Raw genomic sequence first — 19,298 nt, forward strand, 5'->3', positions numbered from 1 at the left:
TCTCCAGCTCTCTCATTCTCTCTCTCCTCACTCCCATGCTCTCTCCAGCTCTCTCCTTCTCTCTCTCCTCACTCCCACGCTTTCTCCAGCTCTCTCCTTCTCTCTCCTCACTCCCACGCTCTCTCCAGCTCTCTCCTTCTCACTCCCACGCTCTCTCCAGCTCTCTCCTTCTCTCTCTCCTCACTCCCACGCTCTCTCCAGCTCTCTCCTTCTCTCTCCTCACTCCCACGCTCTCTCCAGCTCTCTCCTTCTCTCTCCTCACTCCCATGCTCTCTCCAGCTCTCTCCTTCTCTCTCTCCTCACTCCCAGACTCTCTCCAGCTCTCTCCTTCTCACTCCCACGCTCTCTCCAGCTCTCTCCTTCTCTCTCTCCTCACTCCCACGCTCTCTCCAGTTCTCTCCTTCTCTCTCTCCTCACTCCCACACTTTCTCCAGCTGTCTCCTTCTCTCTCTCCTCACTCCCACGCTCTCTCCAGCTCTCTCTCCTCACTCCCACGCTCTCTCCAGCTCTCTCATTCTCTCTCTTCTCACTCCCACGCTCTCTCCAGCTCTCTCCTTCTCTCTCTCCTCACTCCCACGCTCTCCAGCTCTCTCCTTCTCTCTCTCCTCACTCCCACGCTCTCTCATCTCTCTCCTTCTCTCTAGTCCTCTCTCTCCTTTCCTCCATCCCTCTTCTTTCCTCCGTCTCTCTCATCTCCTCCATCTCTCTCCTTTCCTCCATCTCGCTCATCTCTCATTTCTCTGTCTTATCTGTTTTCCATATGCCTCTTTCATCTTTCTCTCGCTCTCTCTAGCCCTCTCTCCTTCCCTCTCTCTGCTCCTCTCTCTAGTCCCCTCTCCTTCACTCTCTCTCCGTCGCTCTACCTCTAGTCTTCTCTCTTTCTCTCTCTCTCCGCTCCTCTCCCTCTAGTCTTCTCTCCTTCCCTCTCTCCTGACCCAGGGTTGAGCTGATCAGGAGTGGGAGGTGAGGAGCAGAAACAACCTAGCAGGCTTCATTATACCTATCTGTTATCTGCTGTGTCATATGTTGCTCCACACAGCTCCACACCACTCTGTGCTACTGCAGTACTGCATTAATTTACAGAGAAAGATAGATATCCGCTAATTACTTAGACCACTGAAGAAAGGAGGATGTTTAGATTCTGTAGTTATGTGTGACTGAGGATAGTCTTTGATTTTACGGGCGGGTATAGACAAACACACACAAAAATGTGGAGCATGAATTTCCAGTGAAATTCTATGGGTTTACGGTTGGGTTTGCGGTTGGACTACGAGTGTTGGGAGATCTCGGTAAAACATACCTTGAAGAGGTGTAGAATAGGTGATACAGTATAACAACGTACCAGAGGGCTTGGTGTGTTTGGAGGAGATATAACAACGTACCAGAGGGCTTGGTGTGTTTGGAGGAGATATAACAACGTACCAGAGAGCTTGGTGTGTTTGGGGGAGATATAACAACGTACCAGAGGGCTTGGTGTGTTTGGGGGAGATATAACAACGTACCAGAGGGCTTGGTGTGTTTGGAGGAGATATAACAACGTACCAGAGGGCTTGGTGTGTTTGGAGGAGATATAACAACATACCAGAGGGCTTGATGTGTTTGGGGGAGATATAACAACGTACCAGAGGGCTTGGTGTGTTTGGAGGAGATATAACAACGTACCAGAGGGCTTGGTGTGTTTGGAGGAGATATAACAATGTACCAGAGGGCTTTGTGTGTTTGGAGGAGATATAACAACGTACCAGAGGGCTTGGTGTGTTTGGAGGAGATATAACAACGTACCAGAGGGCTTGGTGTGTTTGGGGGAGATATAACAACGTACCAGAGGGCTTGGTGTGTTTGGAGGTGATATAACAACGTACCAGAGGGCTTGGTGTGTTTGGGGTAGATATAAAAACGTACCAGAGGGCTTGGTGTGTTTGGAGGAGATATAACAACGTACCAGAGGGCTTGGTGTGTTTGTAGGAGATATAACAACGTACCAGAGGGCTTGGTGTGTTTGGAGGAGATATAACAACGTACCAGAGGGCTTGGTGTGTTTGTAGGAGATATAACAACGTACCAGAGGGCTTGGTGTGTTTGGAGGAGATATAACAACGTACCAGAGGGCTTGGTGTGTTTGGAGGAGATATAACAACGTACCAGAGGGCTTGGTGTGTTTGGAGGAGATATAACAACGTACCAGAGGGCTTGGTGTGTTTGGAGGAGATATAACAACGTACCAGAGGGCTTGGTGTGTTTGGAGGAGATATAACAACGTACCAGAGGGCTTGGTGTGTTTGGGGGAGATATAACAACGTACCAGAGGGCTTGGTGTGTTTGGAGGAGATATAACAACGTACCAGAGGGCTTGGTGTGTTTGGAGGAGATATAACAACGTGCCAGAGGGCTAGGTGTGTTTGGAGGAGATATAACCAACGTACCAGAGGGCTTGGTGTGTTTGGAGGAGATATAACAATGTACCAGAGGGCTAGGTGTGTTTGGAGGAGATATAACAACGTACCAGAGGGCTTGGTGTGTTTGGAGGAGATATAACAACGTACCAGAGGGCTTGGTGTGTTTGGAGGAGATATAACAACGTACCAGAGGGCTTGGTGTGTTTGGAGGAGAAATAACAACGTACCAGAGGGCTTGGTGTGTTTGGAGGAGATATAACAACGTACCAGAGGGCTTGGTGTGTTTGGAGGAGATATAACAACGTACCAGAGGGCTTGGTGTGTTTGGAGGTGATATAACAACGTACCAGAGGGCTTGGTGTGTTTGGAGGAGATATAACAACGTACCAGAGGGCTTGGTGTGTTTGGAGGAGATATAACAACGTACCAGAGGGCTTGGTGTGTTTGGAGGAGATATAACAACGTACCAGAGGGCTTGGTGTGTTTGGAGGTGATATAACAACGTACCAGAGGGCTTGGTGTGTTTGGAGGAGATATAACAACGTACCAGAGGGCTTGGTGTGTTTGGGGTAGATATAACAACGTACCAGAGGGCTTGGTGTGTTTGTAGGAGATATAACAACGTACCAGAGGGCTTGGTGTGTTTGGGGTAGATATAACAACGTATCAGAGAGCTTGGTGTGTTTGGAGGAGATATAACAACGTACCAGAGGGCTTGGTGTGTTTGGGGGAGATATAACAACGTACCAGAGGGCTTGGTGTGTTTGGAGGAGATATAACAACGTACCAGAGGGCTTGGTGTGTTTGGAGGAGATATAACAACGTACCAGAGGGCTTGGTGTGTTTGGAGGAGATATAACAACGTACCAGAGGGCTTGGTGTGTTTGGAGGTGATATAACAACGTACCAGAGGGCTTGGTGTGTTTGGAGGAGATATAACAACGTACCAGAGGGCTTGGTGTGTTTGGGGTAGATATAACAACGTACCAGAGGGCTTGGTGTGTTTGTAGGAGATATAACAACGTACCAGAGGGCTTGGTGTGTTTGGGGTAGATATAACAACGTACCAGAGGGCTTGGTGTGTTTGGAGGAGATATAACAACGTACCAGAGGGCTTGGTGTGTTTGGGGGAGATATAACAACGTACCAGAGGGCTTGGTGTGTTTGGAGGAGATATAACAACGTACCAGAGGGCTTGGTGTGTTTGGAGGAGATATAAAAACGTACCAGAGGGCTTGGTGTGTTTGGAGGAGATATAAAAACGTACCAGAGGGCTTGGTGTGTTTGGAGGAGATATAACAACGTACCAGAGGGCTTGGTGTGTTTGGAGGAGATATAACAACGTACCAGAGGGCTTGGTGTGTTTGGAGGAGATATAACAACGTACCAGAGAGCTTGGTGTGTTTGGAGGAGATATAACAACGTACCAGAGGGCTTGGTGTGTTTGGAGGAGATATAACAACGTACCAGAGGGCTTGGTGTGTTTGGAGGAGATATAACAACGTACCAGAGGGCTTGGTGTGTTTGGAGGAGATATAACAACGTACCAGAGAGCTTGGTGTGTTTGGAGGAGATATAACAACGTACCAGAGGGCTAGGTGTGTTTGGAGGAGATATAACAACGTACCAGAGGGCTTGGTGTGTTTTGAGGAGATATAACAACGTACCAGAGGGCTTGGTGTGTTTGGATGAGATATAACAACGTACCAGAGGGCTTGGTGTGTTTGGGGGAGATATAACAACGTACCAGAGGGCTTGGTGTGTTTGGAGGAGATATAACAACGTACCAGAGGGCTTGGTGTGTTTGGAGGAGATATAACAACGTACCAGAGGGCTTGGTGTGTTTGGGGGAGATATAACAACGTACCAGAAGGCTTGGTGTGTTTGGAGGAGATATAACAACGTACCAGAGGGCTTGGTGTGTTTGGGGGAGATATAACAACGTACCAGAGGGCTTGGTGTGTTTGGAGGAGATATAACAACGTACCAGAGGGCTTGGTGTGTTTGGAGGAGATATAACCAACGTACCAGAGGGCTTGGTGTGTTTGGAGGAGATATAACCAACGTACCAGAGAGCTTGGTGTGTTTGGGGTAGATATAACAACGTACCAGAGGGCTTGGTGATGCTATTGGACCTGGAGGACCAGGGTCTCCTCGGTGGCCTTGGGGCCCGATAGGTCCCACTATCCCTGGGTCTCCTGTCCTTCCCCTCTCCCCTTGGACTCCCCTCGCTCCAGGTATCCCTGGGTCCCCCTGCAATAGGAGATCAGTAAAGAACAATCCAATCAAATTGTATTGGTCATGTACACATATTTAGTAGATGTTATCGAAGGGTGTAGTGAAATGTTTATATTCCTAGCTCCAGCAGTGCAGTAATACCTGACAATATAAAACAATACATATAAATTCAAATATACCAATATGTATAATGGTTAAATCTAGCTAGCTGGTGAGCTACCGCCATATGGTTTACAGTACACCCTCCGGTTTCCAATTCAGATCTACAATCACTTTATTTAACTTGGCCATCATTGTAAATTAGAAAATATTCTTAATTGACTTGCCTGGTTAAATAAAAGGGTGAGGGAGTTGTTGTCAGTCCCACTCCAGACTGTACCGGAGGCATTCTGATAGAGCATTGGCAGAAGGCCAGTATGGCTTTGGGCTGATACTGTAGCTACCAACGCCTCAGCATTACACAGTCAGTCCTCATCCAGCCATTACCCTGATTGAGCCCACTCACATACACATCCCCAGGGACTGTGGCCAATTCTGTCACCATGTATCTTAGCTCTCCTACAAACCGTCATTACTAGCGTTTGGGAACAGATTACACTGTAGAAGACTGTGACAGGGCTTTATCAACAGATTACACTGTAGAAGACTGTGACAGGGCTTTATAAATAGATTACACTGTAGAAGACTGTGACAGGGCTTTATCAACAGATTACACTGTAGAAGACTGTGACAGGGCTTTATAAATAGATTACACTGTAGAAGACTGTGACAGGGCTTTATAAACAGATTACACTGTAGAAGACGGTGACAGGGCTTTATAAACAGATTCCACTGTAGAAGACGGTGACAGGGCTTTATAAACAGATTACACTGTAGAAGACGGTGACAGGGCTTTATAAACAGATTACACTGTAGAAGACTGTGACAGGGCTTTATAAACAGATTACAGTGTAGAAGACTGTGACAGGGCTTTATAAACAGATTACAGTGTAGAAGACTGTGACAGGGCTTTATAAATAGATTCCACTGTAGAAGACTGTGACAGGGCTTTATAAATAGATTCCACTGTAGAAGACTGTGACAGGGCTTTATAAACAGATTACACTGTAGAAGACTGTGACAGGGCTTTATAAATAGATTACACTGTAGAAGACTGTGACAGGGCTTTATAAACAGATGACACTGTAGAAGATTGTGACAGGGCTTTATAAACAGATTACACTGTAGAAGACTGTGACAGGGCTTTATAAACAGATTACACTGTAGAAGACTGTGACAGGGCTTTATAAACAGATGACACTGTAGAAGACTGTGACAGGGCTTTATAAACAGATTCCACTGTAGAAGACTGGGACAGGGCTTTATAAACAGATTCCACTGTAGAAGACTGTGACAGGGCTTTATAAACAGATTACACTGTAGAAGACTGTGACAGGGCTTTATAAACAGATTACACTGTAGAAGACTGTGACAGGGCTTTATAAACAGATTACACTGTAGAAGACTGTGACAGGGCTTTATAAATAGATTCCACTGTAGAAGACTGTGACAGGGCTTTATAAACAGATTACACTGTAGAAGACTGTGACAGGGCTTTATAAACAGATTACACTGTAGAAGACTGTGACAGGGCTTTATAAAAAGATTCCACTGTAGAAGACTGTGACAGGGCTTTATAAACAGATTCCAATGTAGAAGACGGTGACAGGGCTTTATAAACAGATTACACTGTAGAAGACTGTGACAGGGCTTTATAAACAGATTACAGTGTAGAAGACTGTGACAGGGCTTTATAAACAGATTACACTGTAGAAGACTGTGACAGGGCTTTATAAACAGATTACACTGTAGAAGACGGTGACAGGGCTTTATAAACAGCTTCCACTGTAGAAGACTGTGACAGGGCTTTATAAACAGATTACACTGTAGAAGACTGTGACAGGGCTTTATAAACAGATTACACTGTAGAAGACGGTGACAGGGCTTTATAAACAGATTACACTGTAGAAGACTGTGACAGGGCTTTATAAACAGATTACACTGTAGAAGACTGTGACAGGGCTTTATAAACAGATTACACTGTAGAAGACTGTGACAGGGCTTTATAAATAGATTACACTGTAGAAGACTGTGACAGGGCTTTATAAACAGATTACACTGTAGAAGACTGTGACAGGGCTTTATAAACAGATTACACTGTAGAAGACTGTGACAGGGCTTTATAAATAGATTACACTGTAGAAGACTGTGACAGGGCTTTATAAACAGATTACACTGTAGAAGACTGTGACAGGGCTTTATAAACAGATTACACTGTAGAAGACTGTGACAGGGCTTTATAAATAGGGGTTTCAGAAATACAATGGTGGCATATAAAATGCATTGAATTTCACATGCCTTTATCAAATACTTAGGCACCTCAGGGGGAAGCAAGGGGGGAAAACACGTGTTTCTATGCATCACTACCTTTTGGTTGGGTTAGGTTCTGTGTGATATTTTTCCATCACAAACAATGAGTTGTGTTTATGGAAAACAGCTTCAGAGAAACAAAATAAAGGTGCTTACCCGTTCTCCCTTGGATCCTCTGTCTCCTAGTCTACCTGTGGCTCCCTGTAAGAAGATAAAAGATATCCCAGTATGAACACATGACAGAGGAGTGCAGGTTCTGTCTGAAATGCTCTGCTGATTGCAGAGAGACAGAGAAGTCCCTCCAGACCAGAGAGAAGAGCAAAGAGCACTGCTAAATAATTGGATATTTGGAATGAAGATGACCCCGAGGCTAGTCTTCTCTCTCTTTACCCACTCCTCTCTTTGTCTCCTCTCCTCTCCTCTCCTCTCCTCTCCTCTCCTCTCCTCTCCTCTCCTCTCCTCTCCTCTCTTTGTCTCCTCTCCTCTCTTTGTCTCCTCTCCTCTCCTCTCCTCTCCTCTCCTCTCCTCTCCTCTCCTCTCTTTACCCACTCCTCTCTTTGTCTCCTCCTCCCTCTCCTCTCCTCCCTCCCTCTCCTCTCCTCCCTCTCCTCTCTCTGTACCCACTCCTCTCTTTGTCTCCTCTCCTCTCCTCTCCTCTCCTCTCCTCTCCTCTCCTCTCCTCTCCTCTCCTCTCCTCTCCTCTCCTCTCCTCTCCTCTCCTCTCCTCTCATAGCACTCAAAAGCACACTGCTTTTGTTCAGACACCCACTGAGGCCAACATGGGTCTAGTCTGTTACTCTGTAATCACCCCCATCAACATCAACCAATCCTCCACACTCAGGGTCATTTAATGATTGCTTATCATTTTAAATTTCCCAACCCACGCTTGCGTCTTAGCTTATTTACATTCAAAAAAGGTTTATTGTTGCAATAACTAGACTGCCGGGTCCCGTTACAATCTTAACAATTGGTGGCAGCAGTGAAGTGATCGACAGGATGTCTTTCATTCCAAATCCTCAATCAAAAAACAACCTTTTTAAATGATTCTGGGATGACTGTTGTTCCTGTGTCTGAGGATTTATGGAGTTCTCCAAGGACTGTGTTTTACCTTCCACATTTTCTGTCACAGCTTCCCTGCATCACATAGCCCCACTTCCCTCTGTGGACTGTATGCCGCCTCCCTCCTACTCTGCCTGCCTGCCAGCCTCCCTCCCTCCCTCCCTAGCTGGGAGAGAAACACCTGTCATTAGCTCTATGTGCAACACTTCTCTCAGAACTACACTCCTCCATTCTCGTCTCCTCTCTTCCCTTCCAGGTCTCCCTCGCTCCCTCCATCTCACTGACTGTATAACCTCTGGGAACATCTTTGCATCCATTTACTGCAAGGATTACAGCCGCCATGCAAAATACAATGTGGCACGATCATGTGGTGTTAAAAGCAAGCGGGCAGCAGCTCTTTGCGGAACTCTGTTCTCCTCCTCCTCCTCCTCCTCGCCTGCCTTCATCTGCAGCCCTCTCTCTATTTTTTATTTCTGCTATGTTATTCCCCAACGCCTGATGGGAGGCTTACATCTATCATCGTGCCCACTGAATCTGACTTCCAATGTCGCTCCCTGGGCCTGGCATTAAACCTCAAAGCCAGATCATTGCAGTAGAGTGAGAGGAGTTTTTAGGGAACGTTTAGAATAGGAGCACATTCACCTGCTAGATGGCACTGTTGCCCCACCGAATGATTGAGAACAAGAGATACACCATCTAACAAGGCATTAAAATCTCCCTCTCTCCCTCTCTCCCTCTCTCCCTCTCTCCCTCCCTCCCTCCCTCCCGTTGTTGATGGAAGTGGGTGAAATAAGAAGAAGTTGGCCCTTCTTTCCGCTCGTTCACTGTTGAGATCTCTATGATAAAGACTGACAGATGTACCAACGTACCGACCAGTTACTGTATCTGTTGTTGGTATATATAGTTCAGATAATTAGAATGGAAAAGATGGTGAATCACACTGTTATAAATCAGCTAATTAGAATGGAATTGATGGTGAATCACACTGTTCTAATTCAGCTAATTAGAATGGAATTGATGGTGAATCATACTGTTATAGCTCAGCTAATTAGAATGGAATTGATGGTGAATCACACTGTTCTAATTCAGCAAACTAGAATGGAATTGATGGTGAATCACACTGTTATAATTCAGATAATAAGAATGGAATTGATGGTGAATCATACTGTTATAATTCAGATAATTAGAATGGAATTGATGGTGAATCACAATGTTATAATTCAGATAATTAGAATGGAATTGATGGTGAATCATACTGTTATAATTCAGATAATTAGAATGGAATTGATGGTGAATCACAATGTTATAATTCAGATAATTAGAATGGAATTGATGGTGAATCATACTGTTATAATTCAGCTAATTAGAATGGAATTGATGGTGAATCATACTGTTATAATTCAGATAATTAGAATGGAATGGATGGTGAATCACAATGTTATAATTCAGATAATTAGAATGGAATTGATGGTGAATCATACTGTTATAATTCAGCTAATTAGAATGGAATTGATGGTGAATCATACTGTTATAGTTCAGATAATTAGAATGGAATTGATGGTGAATCATACTGTTATAGTTCAGATAATTAGAATGGAATTGATGGTGAATCATACTGTTATAGTTCAGATAATTAGAATGGAATTGATGGTGAATCATACTGTTATAGTTCAGATAATTAGAATGGAATTGATGGTGAATCATACTGTTATAGTTCAGATAATTAGAATGGAATTGATGGTGAATCATACTGTTATAGTTCAGATAATTAGAATGGAATTGATGGTGAATCATACTGTTATAATTCAGCTAAACACAACTAGTCATGTTACATGACAGAGTACAAAACACAACTAGTCATGTTATATGACAGAGTACAAAACACAACTAGCCATGTTATATGACAGAGTACAAAACACAACTAGTCATGTTATATGACAGAGTACAAAACACAACTAGCCATGTTATATGACAGAGTACAAAACACAACTAGTCATGTTACATGACAGAGTACAAAACACAACTAGCCATGTTATATGACAGAGTACAAAACACAACTAGTCATGTTACATGACAGAGTACAAAACACAACTAGTCATGTTACATGACAGAGTACAAAACACAACTAGTCATGTTATATGACAGAGTACAAAACACAACTAGCCATGTTATATGACAGAGTACAAAACACAACTAGCCATGTTATATGACAGAGTACAAAACACAACTAGTCATGTTACATGACAGAGTACAAAACACAACTAGTCATGTTATATGACAGAGTACAAAACACAACTAGTCATGTTACATGACAGAGTACAAAACACAACTAGCCATGTTACATGACAGAGTACAAAACACAACTAGCCATGTTATATGACAGAGTACAAAACACAACTAGTCATGTTACATGACAGAGTACAAAACACAACTAGTCATGTTACATGACAGAGTACAAAACACAACTAGTCATGTTATATGACAGAGTACAAAACACAACTAGTCATGTTATATGACAGAGTACAAAACACAACTAGTCATGTTATATGACAGAGTACAAAACACAACTAGCCATGTTATATGACAGAGTACAAAACACAACTAGCCATGTTATATGACAGAGTACAAAACACAACTAGTCATGTTACATGACAGAGTACAAAACACAACTAGCCATGTTACATGACAGAGTACAAAACACAACTAGCCATGTTATATGACAGAGTACAAAACACAACTAGCCATGTTATATGACAGAGTACAAAACACAACTAGCCATGTTATATGACAGAGTACAAAACACAACTAGTCATGTTACATGACAGAGTACAAAACACAACTAGTCATGTTACATGACAGAGTACAAAACACAACTAGTCATGTTATATGACAGAGTACAAAACACAACTAGCCATGTTATATGACAGAGTACAAAACACAACTAGCCATGTTACATGACAGAGTACAAAACACAACTAGCCATGTTACATGACAGAGTACAAAACACAACTAGCCATGTTACATGACAGAGTACAAAACACAACTAGCCATGTTATATGACAGAGTACAAAACACAACTAGCCATGTTATATGACAGAGTACAAAACACAACTAGCCATGTTACATGACAGAGTACAAAACACAACTAGCCATGTTACATGACAGAGTACAAAACACAACTAGCCATGTTACATGACAGAGTACAAAACACAACTAGCCATGTTATATGACAGAGTACAAAACACAACTAGTCATGTTACATGACAGAGTACAAAACACAACTAGTCATGTTACATGACAGAGTACAAAACACAACTAGTCATGTTATATGACAGAGTACAAAACACAACTAGCCATGTTATATGACAGAGTACAAAACACAACTAGTCATGTTATATGACAGAGTACAAAACACAACTAGTCATGTTACATGACAGAGTACAAAACACAACTAGTCATGTTATATGACAGAGTACAAAACACAACTAGTCATGTTACATGACAGAGTACAAAACACAACTAGTGATGTTATATGACAGAGTACAAAACACAACTAGTCATGTTACATGACAGAGTACAAAACACAACTAGCCATGTTACATGACAGAGTACAAAACACAACTAGCCATGTTATATGACAGAGTACAAAACACTAGTCATGTTACATGACAGAGTACAAAACACAACTAGTCATGTTACATGACAGAGTACAAAACACAACTAGTCATGTTATATGACAGAGTACAAAACACAACTAGCCATGTTATATGACAGAGTACAAAACACAACTAGTCATGTTATATGACAGAGTACAAAACACAACTAGCCATGTTATATGACAGAGTACAAAACACAACTAGCCATGTTATATGACAGAGTACAAAACACAACTAGTCATGTTACATGACAGAGTACAAAACACAACTAGCCATGTTATATGACAGAGTACAAAACACAACTAGCCATGTTATATGACAGAGTACAAAACACAACTAGCCATGTTATATGACAGAGTACAAAACACAACTAGCCATGTTATATGACAGAGTACAAAACACAACTAGTCATGTTACATGACAGAGTACAAAACACAACTAGTCATGTTACATGACAGAGTACAAAACACAACTAGTCATGTTATATGACAGAGTACAAAACACAACTAGCCATGTTATATGACAGAGTACAAAACACAACTAGCCATGTTACATGACAGAGTACAAAACACAACTAGCCATGTTACATGACAGAGTACAAAACACAACTAGCCATGTTACATGACAGAGTACAAAACACAACTAGCCATGTTATATGACAGAGTATAAAAACACAACTAGCCATGTTATATGACAGAGTACAAAACACAACTAGTCATGTTACATGACAGAGTACAAAACACAACTAGTCATGTTATATGACAGAGTACAAAACACAACTAGTCATGTTACATGACAGAGTACAAAACACAACTAGCCATGTTACATGACAGAGTACAAAACACAACTAGTCATGTTACATGACAGAGTACAAAACACAACTAGTCATGTTATATGACAGAGCACAAAACACAACTAGCCATGTTATATGACAGAGTACAAAACACAACTAGCCATGTTATATGACAGAGTACAAAACACAACTAGCCATGTTATATGACAGAGTACAAAACACAACTAGTCATGTTACATGACAGAGTACAAAACACAACTAGCCATGTTATATGACAGAGTACAAAACACAACTAGTCATGTTATATGACAGAGTACAAAACACAACGAGTCATATTTCCAGTGGCAATTGTTTTATTTTTTACTCGTTAAGATTTATCCAAATACTTATCTGGATTTGTAAATAGATCATTCTGCCCTTTATTACGAACAGTTATCTATGACTGCCTCCCAGCATTAACTGTATAGTTAGTATACAAAGAGTAAAAGTAAACACAGCCCAACATCTGCAGGATACCTTTGAGTTATTATCTTTAAATGGTCTAATATGCAAATAGAAGTGTTTTAATGCACATGTTGTGATGACGTAGCTCAAGGGGTAGATGCTACATAACAGCACTACTGTCAAGGGCTAGATGCTAGATAACAACACTACTGTCAAGGGCTAGATGCTAGATAACAGCCCTAGTGTCAAGGGCTAGATGCTAGATAACAACACTACTGTCAAGGGCTAGATGCTAGATAACAACACTACTGTCAAGGGCTAGATGCTAGATAACAACACTACTGTCAAGGGCTAGATGCTAGATAACAACACTACTGTCAAGGGCTAGATGCTAGATAACAGCCCTAGTGTCAAGGGCTAGATGCTAGATAACAACACTACTGTCAAGGGCTAGATGCTAGATAACAGCACTACTGTCAAGGGCTAGATGCTAGATAACAGCCCTAGTGTCAAGGGCTAGATGCTAGATAACAGTCCTAGTGTCAAGGGCTAGATGCTAGATAACAGCACTACTGTCAAGGGCTAGATGCTAGATAACAGCCCTAGTGTCAAGGGCTAGATGCTAGATAACAACACTACTGTCAAGGGCTAGATGCTAGATAACAGTCCTAGTGTCAAGGGCTAGATGCTAGATAACAACACTACTGTCAAGGGCTAGATGCTAGATAACAGCACTACTGTCAAGGGCTAGATGCTAGATAACAACACTACTGTCAAGGGCTAGATGCTAGATAACAGTCCTAGTGTCAAGGGCTAGATGCTAGATAACAACACTACTGTCAAGGGCTAGATGCTAGATAACAACACTACTGTCAAGGGCTAGATGCTAGATAACAACACTACTGTCAAGGGCTAGATGCTAGATAACAGCCCTAGTGTCAAGGGCTAGATTCTAGATAACAACACTACTGTCAAGGGCTAGATGCTAGATAACAGCCCTAGTGTCAAGGGCTAGATGCTAGATAACAACACTACTGTCAAGGGCTAGATGCTAGATAACAGTCCTAGTGTCAAGGGCTAGATGCTAGATAACAGCAGTACTGTCAAGGGCTAGATGCTAGATAACAGCCCTACTGTCAAGGGGTAGATGCTAGATAACAGCCCTAGTGTCAAGGGGTAGATTCTAGATAACAGCCCTACTGTCAAGGGCTAGATGCTAGATAACAGCCCTACTGTCAAGGGCTAGATGCTAGATAACAACACTACTGTCAAGGGCTAGATGCTAGATAGCAGCCCTAGTGTCAAGGGGTAGATTCTAGATAACAGCCCTACTGTCAAGGGCTAGATGCTAGATAACAGCCCTACTGTCAAGGGCTAGATGCTAGATAACAGCCCTACTGTCAAGGGCTAGATGCTAGATAACAACACTACTGTCAAGGGCTAGATGCTAGATAACAGCCCTAGTGTCAAGGGGTAGATGCTAGATAACAGCCCTACTGTCAAGGGCTAGATGCTAAATAACAACACTACTGTCAAGGGCTAGATGCTAGATAACAGTCCTAGTGTCAAGGGCTAGATTCTAGATAACAGCACTAGTGTCAAGGGCTAAATGCTAGATAACAGCACTACTGTCATCTGTCGTATGTATGTATGTGTGTGTGTGTGTGTGTGTGTGTGTGTGTGTGTGGTGTGTGTGTGTGTGTGTGTGTGTGTGTGTGTGTGTGTGTGTGTGTGTGTGTGTGTGTGTGTGTGTGTGTGTGTGTGTATATGTGTGTGTGTGTGCATGTATGTATATATATATATGTGTGTGTGTGCGTGTGTATGTGTGTGTGTATGTATGTCTAAGTTATTTTCTCTCACCTCGTACCCAGGAAGTCCATCTTTCCCGGGCCTCCCCTGCTCAAGGAACGACCAGAACACAAAGAAAGAAAACAAAGACATTTTGTATCGGCTCCAACAATCCAACGTTCGATCGGGTCTGCCCCGGTGCATTCTGGATATGCGTCTCAAATGGCACCCTATTCCCTATATACTGCACTACAGGGCTCTGGTCAAAGTAGTGTACTATATAGGGAATAGGGCTCTGGTCAAAGTAGTGCACTATATAGCGAATAGGGTGCCGTTTGTGACAAAGTAATCTCTCTCCACAGTTAATGGGATATCTGAAGCGTGGGATAACGATGGTGATTGCTGTGTGAACACTAATGTTCCACTCTCTGCTTACAGACTGATAGAATTATAACTAAAGAAACCATTTCTGATGATAATAACATACAATAATGTCATTATTCTGCAAAACAAGCCTGGACTAATATGCTTATTTAAACCAGATTTTTAAACAGATTGTCCCTTAATTCAAGCTCTTTCATTGATATGGAAATGCAGACATCTATGGTAAATGTAACACAGCACTTGGCTCTGCAATGTGAGGGACTGTGTTGTTATCAATATAAACTATGTCTACAAACCTAATACTGCCGGCATACTGTCAGTCTGAGCCAATACAGTCATATAGGAACATTGCACATCTCTCAGCAATATGTAGGAACCATCTACTTTGTGTTCATTGGTAACATTTGCATATATTCAGAACCTTTGACTTTTTCCACATTTTTTTTTTACGTTGCAGCCTTATTCTAAAATGGATTAAATAAACATGTTTAATATTTCAGTTTTTTTGTTTTTTGTTTGTTGATAAATTAGCATTTCTAAAAACCTGTTTTTTCTTTGTCCTTATTGGGTATTGTGTGTAGATTGATGAGGGGAAAAACAATTTAATCAATTTAAGAATAAGGCTGTAACGTAACAAAATGTGGAAAAGGTCAAGGGGTCTGAATACTTTCCAAAGGCACTGTATGTACTGTACATACAGTGACATTTCACTTGGCTCTGCATATACACTCTTAGAAAAAAAGGTTGGCTGTCCCCAAAGGTGAACCCTTTTTGGTTCCAGGTAGAACCCTTTTGGGTTACATGTAGAAAGGCTCCAACATGGAACCCAAAAGGGTTCTACCTGAAACCAAAAGGGTTAAACCTGGAACCAAAAAGGGTTCTTCAAAGGATTTTTCTATGGGAAAGACGAAAAACCCTTTAAGGTTCTATAAAGCACCTTTTTTTCTAGGTGTATGGACGACCTCCCGTTGAGGGTAGGTATCTAATCAGGAGGATGAGGAAGGAGGAACAGAGGTATAGGAAGATCCTTACAGGAGCACCTTGGGGTCCCTCAGGACCTGGGAATCCTGTCTCCCCCAGCGGGCCCCTCTCACCCTGTCAGGGAATAAACACTCATATGTGTCACTGTTACTGTTACTGTGTGTGTTTGTGTGTGTGTGTGTGTGACAGAGAGAAGGAGGGATGCCTTTGACTGACAGCTGACAGAGAGAGAGAGAGAGAGAGAGAGAGAGAGAGAGAGAGAGAGAGAGAGAGAGAGAGAGAGAGAGAGAGAAAGAGAGAGAAATCAGAGAGAATAAAGCATCCGGCTTACTTACCGGTTCCCCAGGGATCCCCGAATCACCGCGAGCTCCAGGTTTCCCCTGTCAATCACACAGACAGGATGAGAACACCACACATTAAACAGCTTCTCAGACAGGTTTCATATATCTACCCATCTATGTTAGCTAGCACCTCAATGCTGTCCTGTCTAGCAGGTATTACTGTACTACAGCCCTCTACGTGGGTGTACATCTGAGGGACTGTTCACTGGGTATAGTATTACATCTGAAGGACTGTTCACTGGGTATAGTATTACATCTGAGGGACTGTTCACTGGGTATAGTATTACATCTGAGGGACTGTTCACTGGGTATAGTATTACATCTGAGGGACTGTTCACTGGGTATAGTATTACATCTGAGGGACTGTTCACTGGGTATAGTATTACATCTGAGGGACTGTTCACTGGGTATAGTATTACATCTGAGGGACTGTTCACTGGGTATAGTATTACATCTGAGGGACTGTTCACTGGGTATAGTATTACATCTGAGGGACTGTTCACTGGGTATAGTATTACATCTGAGGGACTGTTCACTGGGTATAGTATTACATCTGAGGGACTGTTCACTGGGTATAGTATTACATCTGAGGGACTGTTCACTGGGTATAGTATTACATCTGAGGGACTGTTCACTGGGTATAGTATTACATCTGAGGGACTGTTCACTGGGTATAGTATTACATCTGAGGGACTGTTCACTGGGTATAGTATTACATCTGAGGGACTGTTCACTGGGTATAGTATTACATCTGAGGGACTGTTCACTGGGTATAGTATTACATCTGAGGGACTGTTCACTGGGTATAGTATTACATCTGTTTATATGAAGCGTTGTTCACTGGGGATACTACTACAGTATAACTGTGTTCTGCCTGTGTCATTTCTTATAGATTTGGGAAGTCAATGTCCATGATATGTTGTAATTTCCTCAGATAGCCATGATGTTTTCTGTAGCCAGCATCAAGTGCAACAAGAGAGCGTGAACAAATGGAAGATTCACGACATCCTTCTGTTGTGTGCAGATCATTAAAAGTATTACTTACTGAAGGCCCGGGTACTCCAGGGGTTCCAGGTATCCCCAGATCACCCTACAGGACAACACACAGCCTTGTTTTACAACTCAAACCTACAGGACAACATACAGCCTTGTTATACAACTCAAACCTATAGCAACATACAGCCTTGTTTTACAACTCAAACCTACAGGACAACATACAGCCTTGTTTTACAACTCAAACCTACAGGACAACATACAGCCTTGTTATACAACTCAAACCTACAGGACAACATACAGCCTTGTTTTACAACTCAAACCTACAGGACAACACACAGCCTTGTTTTACAACTCAAACCTACAGGACAACACACAGCCTTGTTTTACAACTCAAACCTACAGGACAACACACAGCCTTGTTTTACAACTCAAACCTACAGGACAACATACAGCCTTGTTTTACAACTCAAACCTACAGGACAACATACAGCCTTGTTTTACAACTCAAACCTATAGCAACATACAGCCTTGTTTTATAACTCAAACCTATAGCAACATACAGCCTTGTAAAACAACTCAAACCTATAGCAACATACAGCCTTGTAAAACAACTCAAACCTATAGCAACATACAGCCTTGTAAAACAACTCAAACCTATAGCAACATACAGCCTTATAAAACAACTCAAACCTACAGGACAACACACAGCCTTGTTTTATAACTCAAACCTATAGCAACATACAGCCTTGTAAAACAACTCAAACCTTTTGCAACATACAGCCTTGTAAAACAACTCAAACCTATAGTAACAGACAGCCTTGTAAAACAACTCAAACCTATAGCAACATACAGCCTTGTTTAACAACTCAGACCTACAGGACAACATACAGCCTTGTTTTATAACTCAAACCTATAGCAACATACAGCCTTGTAAAACAACTCAAACCTATAGCAACATACAGCCTTTTATACAACTCAAACCTACAGGACAACATACAGCCTTGTTACAGTATATAAGTCAAGTCTACAGCACTTCACCCTACAGGACAAGATACATCTTCATTATATAACTGAAATAGACATAGAACTACTAAAACAACTATATAATGTATAAACCAAACCACCATGAGGTTAGAAACAAGAACAGCGACAGACAGAGAAGTTCCAAAGAGAAGCATCATGGTTGTGTTTATGCATCTCTTAGGACTTGTCTTTCAAAGCCCCTTCTGAGACCATTCTATTCTAGTCCATGTCGTTGTATTCAGACATACTCTTGTTGAAGTGTTGCTGTGGATCTATCAGGAACAAACTCTCCTTTACCTTTAGTGTCAAATAAAAGCAGCAGTGTTGAGCATTTGGCCATTTGTCTGTAATATGAGGTGTGTGTGTGTGAACGATATGGCCATAACTCTTTGACGACAGCTCCCTGAAGGAAGGACAGACAGCGTGCTAGCCTTGACATCTGGATTAAGACCTGGAGGGATGTTACACAGACACATAGAGCTGTAACCCCCAAGCTCATCTACATCCCTATGTTACAGTATGTTACTGACGGTAGTGTCATGGTAGCTATTACACTTTCCCCACTGCCCTAATTACGTTGGTAACCAGTTTATAATAGCTATAAGGCACCTCGGGGATTTGTGGTATATTGGCCAACGTACCACGGCTAACGGCTGTATCCAGAACAGCCCTTAGACGTGGTATAACGGCCATATACCACACCCCCTCACACCTCATTGCCTAACTGTGATCTGGTGAGATCATGCAGGATGAGGATGGTCCCCTCGGCCGGGCTCAGCTGTGTGGCCCA

The 19,298-nt window shown here is 42.4% G+C and overlaps 1 protein-coding gene across 1 annotated transcript in view; it reads right to left on the minus strand.

Moving 5' to 3' along the window:
- LOC129845879 (collagen alpha-1(XIX) chain-like) overlaps positions 1-19,298 on the minus strand; it is a 107,992-nt gene that overhangs the window by 18,613 nt on the left and 70,081 nt on the right. The window contains exons 27-32 of the mRNA XM_055913804.1: positions 17,535-17,579; positions 16,484-16,528; positions 16,200-16,262; positions 14,856-14,891; positions 7,200-7,244; positions 4,506-4,649 (exon numbers count right to left, since the gene is read on the minus strand). Coding sequence (XP_055769779.1) covers positions 4,506-4,649; positions 7,200-7,244; positions 14,856-14,891; positions 16,200-16,262; positions 16,484-16,528; positions 17,535-17,579 — 378 coding nt within the window. The remainder of the gene's footprint in view (positions 1-4,505; positions 4,650-7,199; positions 7,245-14,855; positions 14,892-16,199; positions 16,263-16,483; positions 16,529-17,534; positions 17,580-19,298) is intronic.

This window comes from Salvelinus fontinalis, unplaced genomic scaffold, assembly GCF_029448725.1.
Source record: "Salvelinus fontinalis isolate EN_2023a unplaced genomic scaffold, ASM2944872v1 scaffold_0395, whole genome shotgun sequence".
Lineage (NCBI taxonomy): Eukaryota > Metazoa > Chordata > Actinopteri > Salmoniformes > Salmonidae > Salvelinus > Salvelinus fontinalis.